The sequence below is a fragment of the Rhinopithecus bieti genome, unplaced genomic scaffold (assembly GCF_001698545.2).
Source record: "Rhinopithecus bieti isolate Rb0 unplaced genomic scaffold, ASM169854v2 scaffold_13014, whole genome shotgun sequence".
In the NCBI taxonomy this organism is placed as follows: domain Eukaryota; kingdom Metazoa; phylum Chordata; class Mammalia; order Primates; family Cercopithecidae; genus Rhinopithecus; species Rhinopithecus bieti.
The window spans coordinates 1,451,348-1,472,880 of NW_016807364.1; the positions used below are offsets into that span (position 1 = coordinate 1,451,348).

Below are 21,533 nucleotides of genomic sequence, written 5' to 3' on the forward strand. Positions count from 1 at the left end.
CCTAAATTTGTATACACTGGAAGGAAGTCACTGAAATAAGCAGAGGGATGAGCTCCTCCCCCGTGTCCTGCATGGGTCAGGCAGTTGCTACTCATTGGTGGATCTGGAGAGTAGCTGACCTGAAAACAGTCTTTATCTTTCTGCCAAAATAATTTTAACACTTAAAAACATTTTTTTTGAGAAATACTAGACAAGAAGCAAATAAAATGAATTATACATTTCTGACAGTGGACAATTCCAGGGATTGGATTTTATGTTGATGTGCTTGGGAATATTAGATATATGCAGAAAAGCTGATGTTTGTAGGAGACTGGCTTTCAGACAGAGAAACAGAGACCACTTCCATCTTGTCTAGGAGTCAGCTGGATGTGATCTGGTTACTTGCTAAGGTAGGATTAGGGGTAGGCAGACTTGGAACTGTGTTTGTCCCTGCCTCAGGACAGAATCTTGGGCCAGCCCTATTGAGAAAAGGTTTAACCTGGAGCCTGTGGCAGTAGCTGGTCACAGTCCTATTGAGAGATTTGCAATGGGAGTCCAACATGAGGAGGCGGGTGTACCAACAGGCAGGCACACTAAGACCTCAGGGTGAACAGGAGCTGTCGCCTCAGATTTCTTGTCATTGAACAGGACTCTAGGCCTGGAAAGGGGACTTGGTGGAGCACGACAGGACCCTATTCCCCATAAGAAGAAGCTGTGTTCCTACTCAGGTGACTAGAACAGAGACTCAGAAATAGGGAGCCAAGACAGAACCCTAGAGCAGAAACTGAGAGTTGGCAACAGACTTAGTTTTAGATCTTGAGGAAAGGCCTGAGACTGTGTGTTACTTATTTTATATCTTCCAGTGCCTAGTGAGATACCTGACCATATAGTACTCACTACACAAGTATTTGTTGAATAAATGGATTGGGAGGGGGGTGATGAGAGGATATAAACTGACTAGGATCTGATAACTTTGTTGTGATTCCCCATGTGGCTTGGTACAATTTCTAAAACAGATGGGCAGAATTGGGGCCTAGCTTCGTGGATTGCAAATGTACATGACATGGGTGTGCTTTGAACATGTCAAAGAGCAATTCACACTTATGTAAAGTTGGATTTAAGTTTACAGGGACATTTAAGAAAAGGCCTTTTACCATTATTGAATTTTAAAAGGCCTTTGGCTATTATTGAACGTTGAAGTTATATAATCGCAAATATAGGCAGGCAGGAAAGGGCTGTGTCAAGAGAAGGATCCCAAAGTTACTGTAGATGCTGTGTAGTTTGTTGAAAAAAATCACAAGAGCTGTGGTTTCAGACAGATCTGGGTTTGAAACCCACTTTTATCACACACTGATTGTGTGATGTTGGTCAATGACTTTGCCTCTCTGAGCCCAATCTAGTCACCAGTGAAATATGGATGTGATAGTATTTGTGGAAGAGGTGTCATGGGAATTAAATGGATTGACATAAATGCAATACGTAGGTGGTGGTTGAGACACAGTGGGCCTTGGAAATGGCAGTTCCTACAGGGAGTCCTGCACAAGCCATGAAGGCAAGAAGCCAAAGCTTTGCATGCTGTGCTGTGGGTGTGATGACCCTGGTGGGTCTGGCCTGTATTGCTCCCTGAGTGATGCGATTCTTGCTGATGTAATGGGCTGGGTCGATGTCATGCAGATCTGATGACAGTACACCCACACCCTGTCACTCTCCCTGCCAAGATGGACTGTAGCCGTTGGAGCCTCCATTCTGCTCCCCACACCCATCCAGTGACCATCCACTAACGCCCCAGTGAAACTGGGCTTTATTTGAGTCTTCCAGAGAAATTCAGCCTGAGTGGTTTGTGGTGGTCATGCTTTTGCGTGTGTGTGTGGGTGTCCTTCTTCAGAGCTTCCATTCAGCCACCCCTGCACACCCACCTGTCTCAGCCTTTGTCCAGTGATCCAGTTTTTCTGTTTGATCAGTCAGAACTTGAGTTTTCAGGTTGACCATCTTTTCTTCTGGGTTGGAAGAGTGGGAAAGCACTGGAAAGAAGGATCAGGCAAAGGAACATTTTCCTTTTGCAAAGACCTCCTAGAAGAGTGAGGCTCGTTGTCGGATTAGAGTCATGTAGCACTGGTGTTTCTTCATTAGGTCATGGAAAGACAGGGCCCATAGGGTGATTTTAGGTTTGGAATCTTGTCAACATGAGTTGCCTCATGGGTTACATCCCCTCTTCTGCACTCCAGCCTCTCTCCCTACTTCTCTCCCTTTTTGCTTCAGCCTGAGGCAGACAGCAGACATGGATACACATTTATGGATTGGCTGATGTGTATGTTGGAAACATGAGTAGGCTATGTGCAGGTGGGAAAGCAGGATGACATGATGAGGGGCAGAGATTCCCACTTGGGTTTATGCTGGCCTCGTCTTTGACTGGCTCTGTCATGTTGCCCTTGTGGGGTCCTGCTGTCATTAATTAATGTTTACTGAGTGTTTTGTATGTTTCTGGCGCTGAACACATGCTTCATGTATTTTATCTTGTTTAATCCTCACCACAGTCTTAAAAAGTAGGCATCATTATCCCCATTTTATAGATGAGGAAAACAAGGTTCAGAGAAGTAAACGAGTGACATAAAGAGGACTTTGAGGCAAAGGATTTTCCTACAGCTGCAGGTCCTGTCCTGCGATCGCGTCTTCTGTTACTCACACCAACTTCACTACCGGCTGATTACAACTTGTTCCACTACCGTAATGAGATGTATAAAGACATTCGATGGCTCTATAAAATCATTTCTCCTGCCAACTTCCCAGAATGGCTTTGAGGAAGAAGAATTTTGAAAAGGATTACATATTTTACAAGTGTCATGGAATCATATTAATATCATTATGTTTATAAAAGGAAATAAAAGTTTGCAGGAAGAACAGAGACAGAAATGAAAAAGGGCAAAAGGGAGAGGTAAAGAGGAAAATACTTACCTATAAATATATACATGACATATCTAATTGCTTTACACATGTCATTTTATTTAAACTTCATCATAACCCAATGATATATATGCTAGTGCTGTTATTTCCCCTAATTTACAGATGAGGAAACTGAGACAGAAAGAGACAAAGCATAGACCCCTGATTACATAGCTGGTAAGTGGCAGAACTAGAATTGAAGCCCAGCAATCTGACTCCAGAGCCTGAAGTTTTAACTCTGATGTTAGTATGTTTTGCCTTCCAATGGCTTTCAGGAGGGTAAGGGCAAAAGGGCATGGAAAGTCACAAGGGGGTCTCCTAATTCGTTCTTCAGGTAGGGTATCCGTCGTGAAGATGGTGATAGCTAAGGTGACTTCTAAAGAGCATAGGAATTGGCAATAAATAAGACAGACGGGTTAAGAAAAACATCATCGGTAGGGTTACTGTGAGGATTAAAGGAAGGCCGTTTTGCACAGTAAATTCTTCGTAAAGGTCAGCTGTTCATTAGTGAGATGTGGGGGAATTGTGGGGGGAAGAGAGGGGAGAAAGAATGAAGTGAGAGGGGAGAAAAGTAACTGGAAAAGGAGAAGAAAGCCTGGAAGGGGTGGAAGAAAGTGTGTAAAGGAGATGTGGATATTATGGGGGGCATAGTGGCTTGTGCCTGTAGGCCTAGCTACTCAGAAGGCAGGAGAATTGCTCGTGCCCAGGAGTTTGAAACCAGCCTGGGCAACATAGTGAGACTCACATCTCTACCGACCACACAAACAAAACAACAAAATGAAATCCCCACAAAAACTTACCAGGTTTGGTGGTGCCCACCCGCAGTCCCAGCTACTCGGGAGGCTGAGGCAGGAGTATTATTGGGGTCCAGGGGTTCAAGGCTGCAATGATCTGTGAGCTATGATGGCACCACTACACTCCAGCCTGGACAACAGAGCAAGACCCTGCCTCTGAAAAAAAAAAAAAAGAGATATAATCCCCAGAGAAGGTGTATAAAGGAAAGACAGAGACAAGAAGGAAGACCTAGGATTTGGTGAGAGAATTCACATATTTGTTCAACAAATGTTTATGGAGTGCCTATTATATTAGACATCCACGAGCAAGACAAGATCTGTTTCCTGCAGTCTTTGATGGGTATCTTTTCTAGCATTTATGTAGGTTAGATGTTCAGACTCTGAGTTTAGAGTAGACAATAGGTGGTATTTATTTTCCTGCGTAAAAGCCTGTTGGTAGTCATAATTTTCCATTAATTCATCATGAGTGGAGTCTATATATTAGGGTGTGTTTCTTGAGTAGTGAAATTTGTATATCTGATGTGAGCTAATGGCTGACTTACATGAAACCGTACCTCTAGGATTTTCTGTGACAACTCTAATTTCATGTCATTGTAACACTTTCCCAACAGATGATTAGTAAAATGATTTCCTGAATGTGACTGAGTATGTAGACTTTTTCATTTAAATAAATTAAAAGCAGAAAATTCTCATGTCACAATGTGTTCTGATTTTGTTTCAGAAGATATGTAAATCCATTGTCATTTTTCAAACAGGAAAACTGGAGTACAATGTAGAGAGCCCACTTGTAGTTTTGTGCATATATATGAATATAAATTTATATGACAGCTTTATTGAGATATAATTCACATACCATAAAATATGCCCTTTTAAAGTATACAATTCAGTGTATTTTAGTACTATATGATCACAGAATTGTGTAACTATCACCATTATCTCATTTTAGAACATTTTCATCACCCCAAAAAGAAACCTTGTATCAATTAGCAGTCACTCCCCATTATTTTCTCCCCATACCCCCTGGTAACCATTAATCTACTTTCGGTCTATTTGAGTTTGCCTATTCCGATCATTTCTTATAAATGGAATCACCCAATACATGACATTTTGTGTTTATGTTCTTTCACTTGGCATAATTTTTTCAAGATTCATCCATGTTGTAGCATATATCAATACTTCATTCCTTTTCATAGTTGAATAACATTGAATGTATAGTTATATCACATTTTGTTTATCCATTCATCAGTTGTTGGACATTTGGGTTATTTCTACTTTTCGGCGATTACAAATAATGCTGCCATGAACATTGATGTACAAGTTTGCAAGTTTTTATGTGAACATATGTTTTCATTTCTTTTGGGTGTACACCCAGGAGTGGAATGGTTGGGTCATTTGGTAAGTCTTTGTTTAACATTTTGAAGAACAGCAAACCTGTTTTCTCAAGTGTCTGCCCCATTTCACAAACCCACCAGCAATATATGAGGACTCTAATTTTTCTGAATCACCACCAACACTTTTCAGGTGTCATTTTGATTTTGACCATTCTAGTGGGTATGAAGTGGTACCTCACTGTGCTTTTCATTTGCCTTTCCCTAGTGACTACTGATGTTGACAATATTTTTATGTACTTATTTACCATTTGTATGTTTTCTGTATAGAAGTATCTATTCAAATCATTTGCTCCATTTTTAATTAGGTTATTTGCTTTTTTATTGTTTAGTTGCAATAGTGTTTTTAGTATATATTCTGGATACTAGACCCTACCAGACATATGAATTGCAAATATTTTATTCCATTCTGTGGGTTTTCTTTTCACTTTCTTTCTGGTGTCTTTTGAAGCACACGAAAAATTAATTTTGATGAAGTCCAATTGACCTGTTTTTTCTTTTGGTGCTGGTACTTTCAGTTTCTTATCTAAGGATTTTTTTTTCTTTCTTTCTTTTTTTTTTTTTTTTTTTGCCAAATCCAAGGTAAAGATTTATGTCTATGATTTCTTCTAAGAGTTTTCAGTTTTACCTCTTATATTTTGTTCTATGGTTCATTTTAAGGTAATTTTTGTGTATATTTTGAATTAGGGATCCACCTTTCTTCTTTTACATATGGGTGCCCGGTTGTCCCACCATCATTTGTTGAAAAGATTGCTTTTTTCTTTCATTGGGTGATCTTGGCATCCTTCTTGAAAATCAATTGATGATAAATGTAAGGTTTATTTATGGACTCTCAGTTCTATTTTATTGGTCTATATGTCTATCCTTATGCCAGTACCGCACTGTCTTGATTACTGTTGCTCTGTAATGAATTTTGAAATCAGAATGTGTGAATCTTCCAACTTTGTTCCTTTTCAAGATTGTTTTAGCTATTATGGGCCATTGAATTTCGATATCGATTTTAGGATCAGTTTGCCAGTTTCTGCGAAGAAGAAAGCTGGGATTTTGTTTAAGGTTGTGCTGAATGTGTAGATCAACTTGCAGAGTATTGCCATCTAATGGTACTAATTCTTCCAATTCATGAATGTTTTTCCATACATTTAGGTACACTTTAGCTTTTTAATGATATTTTGTGGTTTTCAGTGTACAAGTCATGTGCTTTTTTGTTAAATTTAGTCCCAATAATTTTATATTCTGATGCTTACTGTAAATAAAATTGTTTTCTTAATTTCATTTTCTGATGGCTTATTGCTGGTGTGTAGAAACACAATTGAGTTTTGTATATTACCTTGTATCCTACAAGGCTACTGAACACATTTATTGGTCTTAATAGTTTCTTTTTTCAGTTGGATAATTCCTTAGTTTCTTCCATATACAAGAATATGTCATCTGTGAATAGAGATAGTTTTACTAGGTCCTTTCCAATCTGGATACCTTTTATTTCATTTTCTTGCCTAATTGCCATGGCTAAAACCTTCAGTGAAACAGAAATAGTGAGAACTGATATCTTTCTCTTGTTCCTGAGCCTGAGTGTAAAACATTCAGTGTTACACACATGTGATATCAGCTATAGGATTTTTGTTGTGTGCAGTGTTTTTGTTTTTTTTTTGTTTGTTTGTTTGTTTTTTGTTTTGTAGGCAGCTTTCATCAGACGGAGGAAATTCCCTTCTGTTCCAAGTTTTGAAGTATTTTACCATGAAATGCTGTTGGATTTGTCAATGCTTTTCTGTGTCTATGGAGATGATGATGTGGTTTTTATGTTTTACTCTATTGAGTTTGATTATTATGTTGATTGGTTTTTAGATACTAAACCAACATTGTATTTCTGGGATGAATCCCACATGGTCATGGTATATAATTCTTTTTATATGTTGCTGGATTTGGGTTGCAAATCCCAACATTTATTTTGTTGGAGATTCTCTTATCTAACTTCATAAGAAATATTGCTGTGTATTTTCTTTTCTTGTGATATCCTTGTCTTGTTGATTGCCTTGATATCAGGCTATAATGGCCTTATAGAATAAGTTGGAAATTGTTCCTCCTTTTTATTCTTTGGAAGAGTTTGTGAACTATTAGTGTTGATTCTTCTTTAAGTGTTTGGTAGAATTTAGCAGTGAAGCCATCTGGGCCTGATCTCTCCTTTGTAGAAAGTTGTGTGTGTGTGTGTGTGTGTGTGTTACTAATGCAATCTCTTTGCTTGTTGCAGGTTTATTCAGATTTTCTATTTTTTCTTGAGTCATTTTTGGTAGTTTGTGTCTTTCTAGAAATTTGCCCTTTTCATCAGGATTGTCTAACTTGTTCACAATACAGTTGTTCATGCTGCAACTGTTTCAAGTTATTATTATTATTTTTTAAAAAACTGTTAAACTTTTTGAAAATACTACCATGAGGGCTCCTGAATGATGCAGTTATGCAGTTGTGGGTTCTATGCAGTTCATGCCTTGTGATAATAACTGTTATAAAATGTTTACTGTGTACTGGATATTATGCAAAACACTTAACATATGTAGTTGTTAGTGTCACAACAACCCTTTGAGATAGGTTCTATGTATTCTGGAAAGAGAGGCACATAAGATTATATAATTGGTATGCTATGGGACTGGTAATTGCATTCAGACAACCTGGACACTTAGAGTAGAAACTATTGGCAGGGGTACTCTCATTCTCTCTAAGGCTTAGCTTAGGAGAAAAGAAAATTGGAGGGTGCTTCTTTATATACAACATCAGAGGTCCAGAGGATAGGATGCTAATGGGAGGGATATCAGGACTCCTGCAGCTTCATGTGAGCTCTAGGGACCATGAGATTCTAGTAGGTACTGTAGAGGTAGAGAGTAAGGAAGACATTTTGAATTTCCACAAATTATTCCCTCTTGGTTGCCTCAAACTTAAGTGTAGGGGTTGTGCTAGGAGCTTGGACTGGGGATGCAGTGCTGAGCAGTTTGCTGCTAGGCCGTGGAAAGGTGTTCGACAAAGTTTCTCCAGTCTCCAGGGCAAGGGGACAGCCTGAGACCTATTCTTTGGAAATAACCCATAGGACCTAGAGCCTTTTGGAGCAATATTCATGTATTTATATCATAAATGTATTTCCAGGACTCACAGGTGCTTAGATTAATTCCCCGCAGTGCAGAAACCATCCCAGGGTACTAGAAAATGGGTTGTTCCACTCTATTCTCAGAATAGTGTAGGATTTGGGGGTAGAGGGCCTGAATTCAAGTCTTAGCTCTGCTTTTACTGATGGTGTGACCTCAGTCATATTACTTTCCCTCTCTAAATCTCAGATTCGTCATCTGCAAAATGAGGGAAAAAAATACAACATCACATAGATCATTCTAAGAATTAAATTAAATTAAGGTTTGGAAAATGGCTTTGTAAACTGTTAAACTCTACAAAGCTTGACTAACGGCTATTTTTTTCCCCATATGGAAAAGCCACTGAATGAATAGTCTTTCGCATGAGTGTCCATTTATGTCAGCCTGCTAACGTCATACAGTGTGGCTTTGAAGTATAGAAGGTGTGACTGTCAGGTTTTAAAGGGGAAGCAGAGAGACTATTTCTCTTGCCTCCCTGCAATGAAGCAAGCACAGCTGCAAAAGTAGTGATTTCACAGGATCTGTAGTACCTCACTGGGGCAGAAACAGTCAAAATAAGGACAACTGAGAAGCCAGACTCAGGTAAATTGAAGAAATGAAATAAAAACAGACCTGAAGGGCATAATAACACCTTCATTTAGAAAAAGTGTTATTAACATAAGTAAGCACTTATGTTTCTCTTGCGGTCTTTCTAGTAAATTCCATCCAGTTTTTACCCAATCACTTTCATCCTAACATATGACTAGAGTAAAAAAAAAAAAAAAAAAAGTTCCAAAATGTTTAGCTTAGTTGGTACTTCATAACAATCGAGAATGATAAAGTTCTCTAAGAAAATGTCCTATCTCTCATCTGATGCAAGGGAATTTTCACCCATTGGGAAAGCTTCAATCACTCTTGAAAGAAAAGTGTTTGGGGTGGTGGAAAGCCTATAGGCGTTGCCACTGGCAGATGTGTGTTTGGTTCCTGACTCTCTCTTGCTATTGTTTACCTCAAATTTTCTCCTCTGTAAATTGGCGATAATAAAATACTTTTCCAGTAGGGTTGTGGTGAGGACTAAGTCAACGGCAATAAATCTGAGTTGCCTTCTTTTTCTTCTTTCTGCCTAAGCTTTTCATATCACAAGACCAATATTACCAATCAGGAAGCATTCCCAAACAAGTCCTTCTGCCTCATCCCAAATATGCCCTGAATGGTCTGACTTTTCTTGGTTCAAGTGAGTCCCAATTCTGAGAGATACTGGAAGGAGCTTAGATGACATCTCTCCAGTCTGTTGACTCTTCTGTGGAACCTGAATCTCTCTGAGCTCCAAGGTCAAGGCTTTGCAAATCTGGGCTATGATCCGGAAGATGTAGTGCTCATATGGTTCTGGGCATCAGAACATGATTACATATTCCTCAGTCATAGACCACTATGAGTTAGGGTCCCCATAGAAACAGATGGCACACTTGAAGGGGTAATCAAAGAAAATTTAATGTGTACAGGCCAACTGGGGACTAGTCATAGCCATAGCAGGGGGCTTTTCCAACCCCTGAGCCTGGAGGGACAGGGGGCCAAGGAAAGACCCCATGGGGGAGGGCCGTAGCTGTCGGAGGGGGGCTGCCTGTCAAGCGTGGAGAGACACAGCCACTACTACCCAGTGCCCAGCAGGCAGTGTAGGGCCTTCCACCCTTTAGCCCTCCAGTTGAAGGAATCTGGTAGTGGGGGAGGGGCAATCGGTAGGGGGCAGCCTCCTAGGGCACAGAGGGAAGAGAATAGAAGAGAATGGATCTGGAAGGGCAGAGGAAGAATTGCCTGCAGAAAGACTTGCCATCCTCTCAGGGAGGGAGGGTCATTAGGACTGGCCATGGCATTATGCAGAATTACCCCACTTCCTGGAACTACAGGACAAGGCATCACAAACACATCCCATTAGTCCATCCCTGTTTTTTCTATAGTTTTGCATGCAGAGAAAGGGAAATATGTAATACTTCACAGGTTTCATTCCAATAAGTCCTATCTACTGTTGGCTGTGCATTCTAGGGCACAACTCTGGCAATACATATTGCAGACCTAGCACCTGCTCACAAGACCCTGCCCAGGATTTTTGAAAATGGGTTGCTGCTCCTGGTGATGTTTGCAGTTCTTTATTTTAATTCTGCAGGCAGAAAGAGAAGTTGCTGTTGTGGGGTGATAGGAGGTATGTCAGAATTTCCCACATTGTTGTGAAGCTACCATGCAAATGTAAATGTTCCCTAGGATGGATAACAGAAAAGCCATCATCTTCCTCATGTCTATATCAAGTGGGCCAGGAGAGCATCCCTGGAAAGAGATGGAATTGATGGGAGACTATCCCAAGATAAACTGCAGAAGGAATTTCTTCAGGATGGCCTCTAGGATGGGAATGGGCATGATAACTCCAGTTACAGGGAGATGGGTTACAGTTCTCTATGAGAAGGAATCAACAATAAGAGAAAATGATGACAGGCAAGTGGCCTTAGGAGGTCATTAAAGCTACTGTAAGGAATAGCTTAAGACAATGGTCAGAACTTCAGAAGTCGTGACCAAGAGCAGATCCAGAACACAGTGCATGGGGACAGTGTGAGTTGGTGCCCAGCCTCCTGAACGGAAGTCATGAGTTTCTGAGGAGGAGCACTTACCAGTGGAATAGAAATGAGCCTGTGAACAACTGTGGCAGAACAAGCCATGGATAGGACATGGTGAGCTCATTTCTGGGATGCAGTTTACCTGTCACAGGCTCCTTCTAAGGGCCAGGACCAGGTCTTGTCTGCCAATAGTGCCAAGCACATTAAAGATAATGCCCAGTCTCTCACAGGGAAAGTTCATGGTCACTGCAGTCTGCTGGCTGCACCTGGATGGCAAGTTCTTTGGGATGTTGTCACATAGACTAAAGCATCAGGGGTGTGGTTGAGTAAGATAACCTTGACTGTCCCCATCCATGAGGATGAGGGCAAGCTTAGATGATTGGGTCTGGGACCAGAGACATGGAACATAGGGTCTTACCTGTCTGAGACAGGGAGAGATCTGCTCAACCAAGGATCATGGGCAATGGGTTGAGCAGGCACCAGGGTGGGGACAGGAGGTGCTAAGAATAATAGTATTTCCAGTTCTCCTTTGTTAAATCCTGACTCCTACATGTCAGTTGAACTCCCTCTTCTGTGCTCCCATTGTCTCCCTTGAGACTAGATCTCACTTTCATGGAGATATGTAGCTATCAGCTTGTGTCTGCCTGCCTTGAAGGCCACATATCAAGAGCTATCATTTATTGAGAGTTTACCATGTGCTAAATGCTTTATAGCTAGCTTCTCCTTCCATCTTCACAACAGACTTCTGAGGTAGTTGTCATTATTCTTCTTCCTATTTTGCAGACTAGAGAATTGAAATTCAGAGATATTCAGTAGCATGTCCAAGATCCTGTATGTCTTAATGTAAAGAGCAGACAAATGGGATGGAGCTCAAATTCAAAATCCTATGCTCTCAACTACTATGTGATCTCCTAGAGACTACATCTTTCCTTCATTTGGGTCTCCTCAACACCTAGCGTGGTTCCAGGCAAGATAGGCAGCTGACAACAATTACATTTGATAAATAAGTAGGGCCAGGTGTGCTGGCATGTGCCTATAGTCCCAACTACTCAGGAAGCTGAGGTGGGAGGATCGCTTGAGCCAAGGGTTTCGAGGCTGCAATGAGCCGTGATTGTACCACTGCACTCCAGCCTGGGCAACAGGCAAGACCCTGTCTCTAAATAATAAATAAATAAAAATTAAAAAGATAAGAAAGTGGACCACCTGTGTACCTGCCATGCTGTGTGATCGCATAATCTAACATACGCCTATGGATTTACTGAATCCTGTTGTGCCCTGGGGAACAATGCAGAGACAGAGTGATGGCAAAGAAAATACTCATTGGAGAAATTAGCTCAAGCAATTAAGAGTTTGCTGGGTAGTCCTGAAATTATAGCTTGTGTTTAAATATATGGAAACAAATTTTAAAAATTAGAACCTTGATTTTTTTTTTTGCCACATAAACATAAGTTCATACATAAATAAAATTAATGTCTCTGCCAATGATTGATACTAAAATGCCATGCTATTCTTGCTTGCTATTTTTGTCACCAGAAGATAAACCATATTTACATGATTATAGAACCATATGCTTTTCTGAAGTTTTAGATTCAGATTTCATAATGTAATAAGAGCTGGCAGTTACATAGCACTTACCATGTGCCAGACACTGTTCTCAATTGTTTACAGATGTTAACTCTTTTAATCCTCACATACTAATAATCCTTAGGAGGTAAGCACCATTATTATAAGATGCAAGGAAATGGAGACACAGAGAGGTTAAGTGACTTATCCAAAGTCACACAGCTAATTATTGAAAGAACCAAGATTCGAACCCACATACTCTTTTTTTCCAACGTGATCATGTTTATTTATTTATTAAATACAAAATTTTTGTGAGCACACAGTAGGTATATATACTTATGGGGTACATGAGATATTTTGATATAGGCATGTGATGTGTAGTAATCATCACACCATTGAAGATGGGTTATCCAGCTCCTCAGCATTTATCTTTTGTGTTACAAATAATCCAATACTCTTTTAGTAATTTTAAAATGTACAATTAAATTATTATTGACTATAGCTACCTTGTTGTGCTACCAAATATTAGGCTTTATTCATTCATTCATTCAATTTTTTTGTACCCATTACCCATCCCTATCTCCCCCTGCCTTCCCCACTACCTTTCCCAGCCTCTGGTAACCATCCTTCTACCCTCTATCTCCATGGGTTTACTTGTTTTGATTTTTAGATTCCATGAAGAAGAGAGAACATGCAATGTTTGTCTTTCCATGCCTGACTTATTTTACTTAACATAGTGATCTCCAGTTTCATCTGTATTGTTGCAAATGACTGAATCTCATTTTTTTTATGGCTGAGTAGTACTTCATTGTGTATAAACACAATGTTTTCTTTCTCCATTCATCTGTTGATGGACACTTAGGTTTCTTCCAAATCTTGGCTAATTGTGAGCAGTGCTACAACAAACATGAGAATGCGGACATCTCTTCAATATATTGATTTCTTTCCATCTGGGTACATACCCAGCAGTGGGATTGCTGGATCATATGGTAGCTCTATTTTTTAGCTTTTTGAGAAACCTCTAAATGGTTATCCACAGTGATTGTGCTAATTTACATTCCCACCGACAGTGTATGAGGGTTCCCTTTACTCCACATCCTCGCCAGCATTTGTTATTACCTGTCTTTTGGATATAAGCCATTTTAACTGGGGCAAGATAATATCTCATTGTAGTTTTGAGTTGCATTTCTCTGATGATAAATGATGTTGCACACCCTTTCATATGTTGGTTTACTATTTGTATGTCTTCTTTTGAGAAATGTCTCTTCAAATTTTTTGCCCAATTTTTTATTGGATTATTAGATTTTTTTCTAGAGTTGTTTGAGTGTCTTCTATATTCTGGTTATTAAGCCCTCGTCAGATGGGTAGTTTGCAGATATTTTCTCCTATCCTTGGATTGTCTTTTCACTTTGTTGATTGCTTCCTTTGCTGTGCAGAAGCTTTTAAACTTGATATAATCCCATTGGTCCATTTTTGCTTTGGTTGCCTGTGCTTGAGGGTATTACTCAAATCTTTGTCCAGACCAATGTCCTGGAGAGTTTTTCCAATGTTTTCTTGTAGTAGTTTCATAGTTTGAGGTCTTAGATTTAAATCTTTAATCCATTTTGATTTGATTTTGCATATGATGAGAGATGGGGGTCTAGTTTCATTCTTCTGTGTATGGATTTCCAATGTTCCCAGCGCCCTTTATTGAAGACACTGTTTTTCCTCCAGTGTATCTTCTTGGCCTCTTTATTGAAAATGAGTTCACTGTACATGTGTGGATTCATTTCTGGGTTCTCTCTTCTGTTCCCTTGGTCTCTGTGTCTGCTTTTATGCCAAAACCATGCTCTTTTAGTTACTATAGCTCAGTATAATTTGGCTATTTTGGGTCTTTTGTGTGAACCCATATACTCTAAAACACTACACAGTACTACAGAGCTGGGACCTATTGGGCATTCACTACATGCTGCATTTAATCTTAATCACAATGCTGTGTGAAAAAGAATTATTTTGTCCATTTTATAAATAATAAAATGAAAATTCAAAGAAGCTTAGACATTTGTCCAGGAAAACAAATGATCAACTGCAAAGAGTGAGGCAGGCCTTACAGACTCTCCTGGTATCTTTGCCGTCCTCACACACTTCCAGATATACTTGTTTTATCTTACACTGAGTTTTTAATTTATCTTGAACAGAGTCAATCAATGTTCATAATAGAAAAAATATAAAATATAGATACAAAAAATGCTTTATCTCATTGTCCCGCTGTAACCACTATAAATCTGTTAATGTTTGGCATTTCTTACATATAAAATCACAATAAGATAAAACACAATTTGTCAATTATTAAAGTTTTTGACCAACCTTCAATGGATAAACCAATTCTTTACATTTAAAATAATTTTACTCAGTTCTGTAAAGCAAACCAAAACCAAAACAAATCTAACCTATGGAGAGAGAAAAATTTTATTTGACATGCTTTCCACCCCAACAAAAACAATCTCTAGCCACTAAACCCAAAATACGCCGTCTTATAGTCAAAGCAAAAAAAACAAAGAAAACATAGTAATTGAGATTGTCCTAGGTTTGGTTATATGGAATTGAAAAGGCTTTCACAGCCGGGCGCGGTGGCTCAAGCCTGTAATCCCAGCACTTTGGGAGGCCGAGACGGGCGGATCATGAGGTCAGGAGATCGAGACCATCCTGGCTAACACGGTGAAACCCCGTCTCTACTAAAAAAATACAAAAAAACTAGCTGGGCGCTGTGGCGGGCACCTGTAGTCCCAGCTGCCCGGAGGCTGAGGCAGGAGAATGGCGTAAACCTGTGAGGCAGAGCTTGCAGTGAGCTGAGTTCCGGCCGCTGCACTCCAGCCTGGGCGACAGAGCGAGACTCCGTCTCAAAAAAAAAAAAAAAAAAAAAAAGAAAAGAAAAGGCTTTCACGTCTTGTTTTTAAGGTGAATAAGTGTCTTCTGTTAGGAGAAAAATTTTATTATTGTAATTATAGCTAATGTATACTGTATATTACTATATACTAGAAATTATTCTCTGCACTATATGTATATGTGTATGTGCGTATATGCTCATTTAATCCTCAAGAAAGCCTATGACGTCGGTATTATCTCTATTTATAGATGAGGAAATATGCGTGGATAAGTTAAGTTCCTCCCCAAGGTTACACAAGTGATTTGACCTCAAGGTGCAACTACAGAGCTGGCTGGTGGTAGCTATGTCATGGGGCTGTGTTCTTTCTGCTCCTCACCCTTAGGACAACATTCTTACTTTGCAGGGAAGTCTAAATATTTATTTATGCATGGGATAGGCTGTGTGGTTTATTTTATGACAAGGTGAGCATCTGCTCTGTGTCAGTCTCTCTCTTGGTCCTGAGATGCCTTTAGCCCTCCCAGGATCCCCAAAGTGAATTACTAGGACCCTCACGTTTCACTTGGGGACGGAGGAACAGGTACTTCAACGACCCAAGGTCTCTCTCTGCAGCCTGGAATTCCTCAGTGCTTTTCTGTGCTCTGCGAATCAATCCTAGTCCTGGTTGATTTAAGACTTGCCTGCTTTTTTCTTTAACCTGGGGCTTCTCTCTCCCTCGTGGGCCATGCTGCATCCTTGCCAGCCTTCTTTCCGTCCCTCAGACATGCCAAGCTCTTTACTTTTGCTGTCCTTTCTGCCTGGACCACCCTCCCCTGCTTACTTTTCAGACGGCTCACATGCATTTGTCAGGCCTCAAACTAAATGTCACCTGTCCAGAGAGGTAAGCATTACCTCCTCCTTCAAAAAACTTCCCCAGGCCAGGCGTGGGAGGTTTTCTTGAGCCCAGGAGTTCAAGACCAGCCTGGGCAACATAGTGGGACCCCATCTCTACAAAAAATAAAAAAAATTAGCCAGGCGCAGTGGTGCACACCTATGGTCCCAGCTACTTGAGAGGCTGAGGTGAGAAGATTGCTTAAACCTGGGAGATCGAGGGTGTAATGAGCTGTGAAGGCACCACTGCACTCCAGCCTGGGCGACAGAGCAAGATCCCATCTCCAAGAAAAACAATAAAAAGCTTCCTTGTGCACCTTCCTCTCTTTATCACATCACCCTCTTTATCTCTTTCAATGAACTCTCCAAAATGTGCTGTTACTTTCCTTGGTCACTTTCGTGGTTTCTGTGCTTGTGTTTTTGCTTGTTTTGCTTTTTGTCTCTTTGCGTTGTAAGGTAAGCTCTGTGAGAACAGAGGCCTCATCTTTCTCATTCAGTGTTTTCTACCCCACATCTGATACAATGCCTGGCCCTGGTAGGTCCTCGGGAGACTTTTGCTGGAAGACTGAGTCCTCTGACAGAAGATGGGGAAGATGAGGAAGACAGTGGCTTTCCCACATGCCTTAAGAACGCTGACCCTGCACTGTGCTCAGCTGAATGAGGCTGGAAGCAGCCAAGCCCGGGCAGGGATCTGAGGTCAGTGGATGAGAGCAGACAAAGGCTGCTGTCCCGTGTCTGGAAGGGCCCAGTGCCCGGCTTATTTGGCCAGATGTTCTTGGGAGTGTCTCATTGTCACCTTTGGGTCCATGACCCTGGCCTGTGGCAGGGAGCCTCCCTTGTTCTTTGAAGATTTCTAGTGAGTGTTTTAGGGTGTGCCTTTAAATGGCTTTTGTGCACTGTGGAATTTGGCTCCTGACAGCCTTATTTTTTAACGGACTGTCTGAAGCCTGATTTTGTTGTTGGATTTCGCTTTCTTTTCTTACCTTACTCCACTGACTCTCCTGTTTCAGAGGGCATCCAGTGCCGATACTAAGCAAATTCTCCCCCTCTGAGAAGTCTGCTGGGTGATGGGCAGCTGGGGAATGAGGCTCTGTGGGGAGGGGAAGTTTTCTCTTATGCTGTTCTTGTTGGAGCTTTCTTTGAGTATTACTAGTAGGAGAGGGATTGCAGGAATGACTTGGGATGTCAGGACTGGTCTGTGTAGGAAATCTGGAGAATAAGTGACTTTGGACTGCAGGGTGCATGCTGGGGAATCCTGACCTCAGTTTCCGAGGGTGTTGACTGGTAACTATTGGTTTTAAATGCGAGATGGGAGTCTTGCTCTCCCCATGTGTGGGATGTGCCCCGTGGGGCTGTGTTTTGTAGGCAGTGAAGTTAAGGCTTGCCCAGAAAAATAACATGTTTTCCTTGCCTGGTGCTTGAGCTGTTTGCCCGATGACTGGCTGATTGGTGGTTTGGGAAGAAAGGAGACACTGGTTAACTGGGGTGTCCGGAGGATTTTTGTGTGTGTTTGTGTGAGTGGTTTCTTCTGTTGCTTTGGAAACAGTAGAGGACGGATGAGGAAATAGCGATCATACTACTACTTACAACTGAGTTTAAGGTCCTTGAGGCATCTTCCAAACATTAACTTGATGTCACTATTTAAATAATGCTATCACTTTGAGAAGACCAGAAATCCTTTGATGTCAGTATTGCAAAGGGGGATAGGAACACTGAGGGCTTTGGAAATAACTGGGAATTTTGGCATCCTAACTCATATTCTAATGACTTTACCCTGTGCTGTGTTTCCTACAGAGGCACTTAGTGGAGGAGATAAATCAAGGCCGTGTCTAATCAAGGCTTTCTTTCAGCCTTGATGGAAAATGCTTTTTTGAGATTAAAAATGCCTGACACATAGGATGTGATGGTATGTGAAAGATATGCTTTCATTATATAAAATGTTGACTACCCCCAAGCAGTAAAAAATTCAAAATCTGTTAGGCTTTCCACATGTATAAACCTTTCTGCCTCTGGAGGTGACCAGATTTTAGGGACAGAGGTATTAGATTATTCATCTTTATTTCCCCAGTGCCCCAAGTTAGGAAATGTTGCTATTATTGAGACACCATCTCTTCATTTTCTCTAGAGGTTGAAATGACCAGATCATTGATTATATTATGACTTCCTTTTTTTCACAGCTAACTGACACTTCATGCATTATTCAGAAGTTTTTTGTTTTTGGCCAGCTGTGGTGGCTCATGCCTATAATCCCAGCAGTTTGGGAGGCTGAGGTGGGAGGATTGCTTGAGTCCAGGAGTTCAAGAGCCTTCTGGGAAACATAGTGAGACTCCATCTCTGTTTTTTAGAAAAAGTAGCATTTTTTAAATTAAATATCACATGGGATATTTGGGGAATAAAAGGAGAGAAAGAAAAGAAAAAAATAAGGAAGAGTGAAAATAAGAATAAGTGTTAAGATTAAGAAAACATAGTGTACTAAGGAAAATGTAATAATGAAAAGAAGATTGGACTTTTTTTTTTTTTGATAGTTCAAGTGGAGAGTGGGTATAAAGAGGGTGTCACAATCTGTGTCAGTCTTATATCCAGTGCCTCCAGGTAAGCCTACAGCACCTACTGATAAGAAGGCTGAGTTTCTCATCTTATCCAGGTGCCTTCTGAACTCTTCCTGCCTGGCTGGGGTTGGGACTGCAGGGACAGGGTAGCCAGGCACATATGGGGATGTGGCCTTGCCAGCAAAGCACTTTACTTGTATTCTATGGCCAGGAGCCATCTTCAGGAAGGAAAACAGACATGTGAAGCTCCATCTCCAGCCCCTCCAAGCCCGGGGTGAGGAGTTCCTCTTGCCTGGCTTGCTCAGGTTCCAACAGCCAAACTTTACCCCAGAGTCAAGTGACCTATTATACCCGTCTGTAGGCTGGCAGTAATTTAACTTTTATAACAACTGTGAGAAATAGATATTGTCATTGTTGTAAAAGAGCCCAATGCAGTGGAATGAAAAACAAACAAACAGACAAAACCTACCCAAGCTTATAGGTTGACTGGTATGTGGCAGAGCCAAGTTGGAACACAGACTTGTCTCCAAGATCCTTCTCAAGATCACGTAGAAGACAAAATAATTCTACTTGGGAACCTTCAAGTAAAACGTTGGCAGATCAGAACCTTCAAGTAAAACTGGATAATTGCTAGATTATCAGAGAATCATCAAGTCAGGATCTCTTAAAAGATCATAACCTTCAACGTCCCTTGGAATCTTCAATCTCTCAACATATGCCACCAAGTGTATACATAACTCTGTGCCATGCGCCACCTCTGCAACTCCATGTCTGCAAGTTGACTGTGCTATAAAAACAGTAACCAACATTTCACAGCACTTTACATTTATGAGGTGCTTTCCTAAATATCCCACTTGATCCTCCCAATGTCCCTGAGTCAGATAAAATCAGTATCATCTTTAGTGTCTTTTTATAGGAGAAAATTAATATTCAGAGGAGTTAAGTAACTTGCCTAAGATCCCACAGCTAATTAGCAAAGGAGCTGAGATTTAATTGTTTATTTTCTAACATAAAATCTGGTCTACTAATCACAATGTTAGGTTTACCATAAATAATGCAGTTTTACTTTTCAGCATTAAAAGCAAAATAAAGCCTAAATTTAAAAAACAAGCAAACAAAATCCTTACTCCTAAAAGAATTAAAATAATGCTCCAGGGGTTATATGTGTATGTGCAACTTGAACTGGCATCTTATTATGAGAAATATTTAGCTGTAAAAGAAGAGATGATATGATATTTGATGTAGTTAATGAAACAGTCTTGCTTTCTCATGGCCTCTGAACTCTCAAAGTACTTTACTAAAAGTACTTTATGGTCATTAAAATTCTGCTTTCCATCATGGACATCTGGGCACACTTCCCTTTCCTACTGGAGAATCATTGCCCAGAGGGCAGGGACTGTTTGTACCAAGCCTTCATTCTTCTAGCATGGGGCCTCATGCATGGTAGGTGCTCAGTGACGATGTGGGGAAGAAATGAATGAATGAGACCCGTGTCCTTGGTTTCTGATTCTGCTCCTGGTGTGTGCCCAAGTTGAACCATGTTTGGACAAGTTCACTGTGATGGGTAATCAATCACTGTCCACAGGCCACTTTCCCTGAAGCAGTTTGTGAACAATGCCCCATCAAGAGCAGCCACAATTTCCCAGTATGGATTTGGGGGTGGCCTTTTCCCTTCCCCTTTCTTCAGCCTTTCAATAAGCATGTCTCATGGGCCTTTTCCAATGCCCCTGCTGAGTGCTGCCTGTACCCCCTTCCCCTTTTTTCTTTCCCTTTCAGAAGAATCCAGGTTCTGGGTTTTTCCCAGTATGTGATCTACGCTCCTCTGAGCAAAGAGACCACATTCATGCCTAGGAAGGACTCCTAGGTTTGGGAGCACAGGGGCATTTAAAGAAATCCTCTTTCCCTTTTCATGCTGATTTGAAGTATGGATTTGAAAATGGTGCTGTTGTTTGGGGGCCTGAGCCCTGCGGCATAAAAAGAGAAGGCCCTGCGTTTGTTTGTTAATGGCTTGGACCTTTTGATGAATTGGAGTCTGGCACAGTGTTAACCTCCCGTGGGTGGTGGGGTTCAAGGAAAAGGCCTTTTCCTTCCATGTGCTTTTCCCAGAGTGTTTTAGTGGATTAGCAGGCTTTAGAGAGTGATTCTTTTGTTTAGTAGGAAGTTAAGAAAGACATGAAGGACTTTTCTAGTCCATGGAAATACTCTAGGAATCCCCCAAAACACAACTTATTAGGTGGGCATGGTGGCTGACACCTGTAATTCCAGCACTTTAGGAGGACGAGGCAGCAGGATTGCTTGAGTCCGGGAGTTTGAGACCAGCCTGGGCAACACAGGAAGACGCTATCTCTACAAAAACTAAAAAATTAGCCGGGTGTGGTGGTGCACACCTGTGGTGTCCCAACTACTTGGGAGGCTGAGGTGGGAGGATCCCTTGAGCCCTGGAGTTTGAGGCCACAGTGAGCTGTGATCACTCCAGCTTGAGTGACAGAGAGAGACCATGTCTCAAAACAAACAGGCAAACAAACAAACCCCACAAAACCCCACACAGCTCATTTCTGCACTTTACAAATGTTTAATGATCTTTCACTCTGGTGAACCTTGTGCAGAAAGGTGGGCCTAGAGTTTTGTAGTTGCTTGCTTATGCGATCAGTATCCTCCTCATGTTACAATACGAGCTAGGCATGAGTTTTGAGTCTTAAGCTTGTTTATCAGGATGAAAGAATCCCTGTAAAGTGTGTGAATAGATATACATATTTATATATATTATATATAAACTTCTCAATAAGAAAACAGGCCAAAAGAAAAAAATATGTATATGTGTGTATATTTTTGCTCTTTTGGACTGATTAAGCTTTCTTACTGAGAAGTTGGTTAAGA

General features: G+C 40.8%; 1 protein-coding gene across 2 annotated transcripts in view; it reads left to right on the forward strand.

The window, feature by feature from the left end:
* CREB5 (cAMP responsive element binding protein 5) overlaps window positions 1–21,533 on the forward strand; it is a 415,368-nt gene that overhangs the window by 47,282 nt on the left and 346,553 nt on the right. The window contains exon 1 of one of the 2 annotated variants that reach the window (XM_017881477.1): window positions 17,948–18,013. The exons of the other annotated variant lie outside the window; for it this stretch is intronic. Within the exon in view, the coding sequence (XP_017736966.1) occupies window positions 18,011–18,013 (3 nt within the window). The 5' untranslated portion in view covers window positions 17,948–18,010. Of the gene's footprint in view, window positions 1–17,947; window positions 18,014–21,533 lie in introns of those variants that run through there. 2 annotated transcript variants of the gene reach the window in all.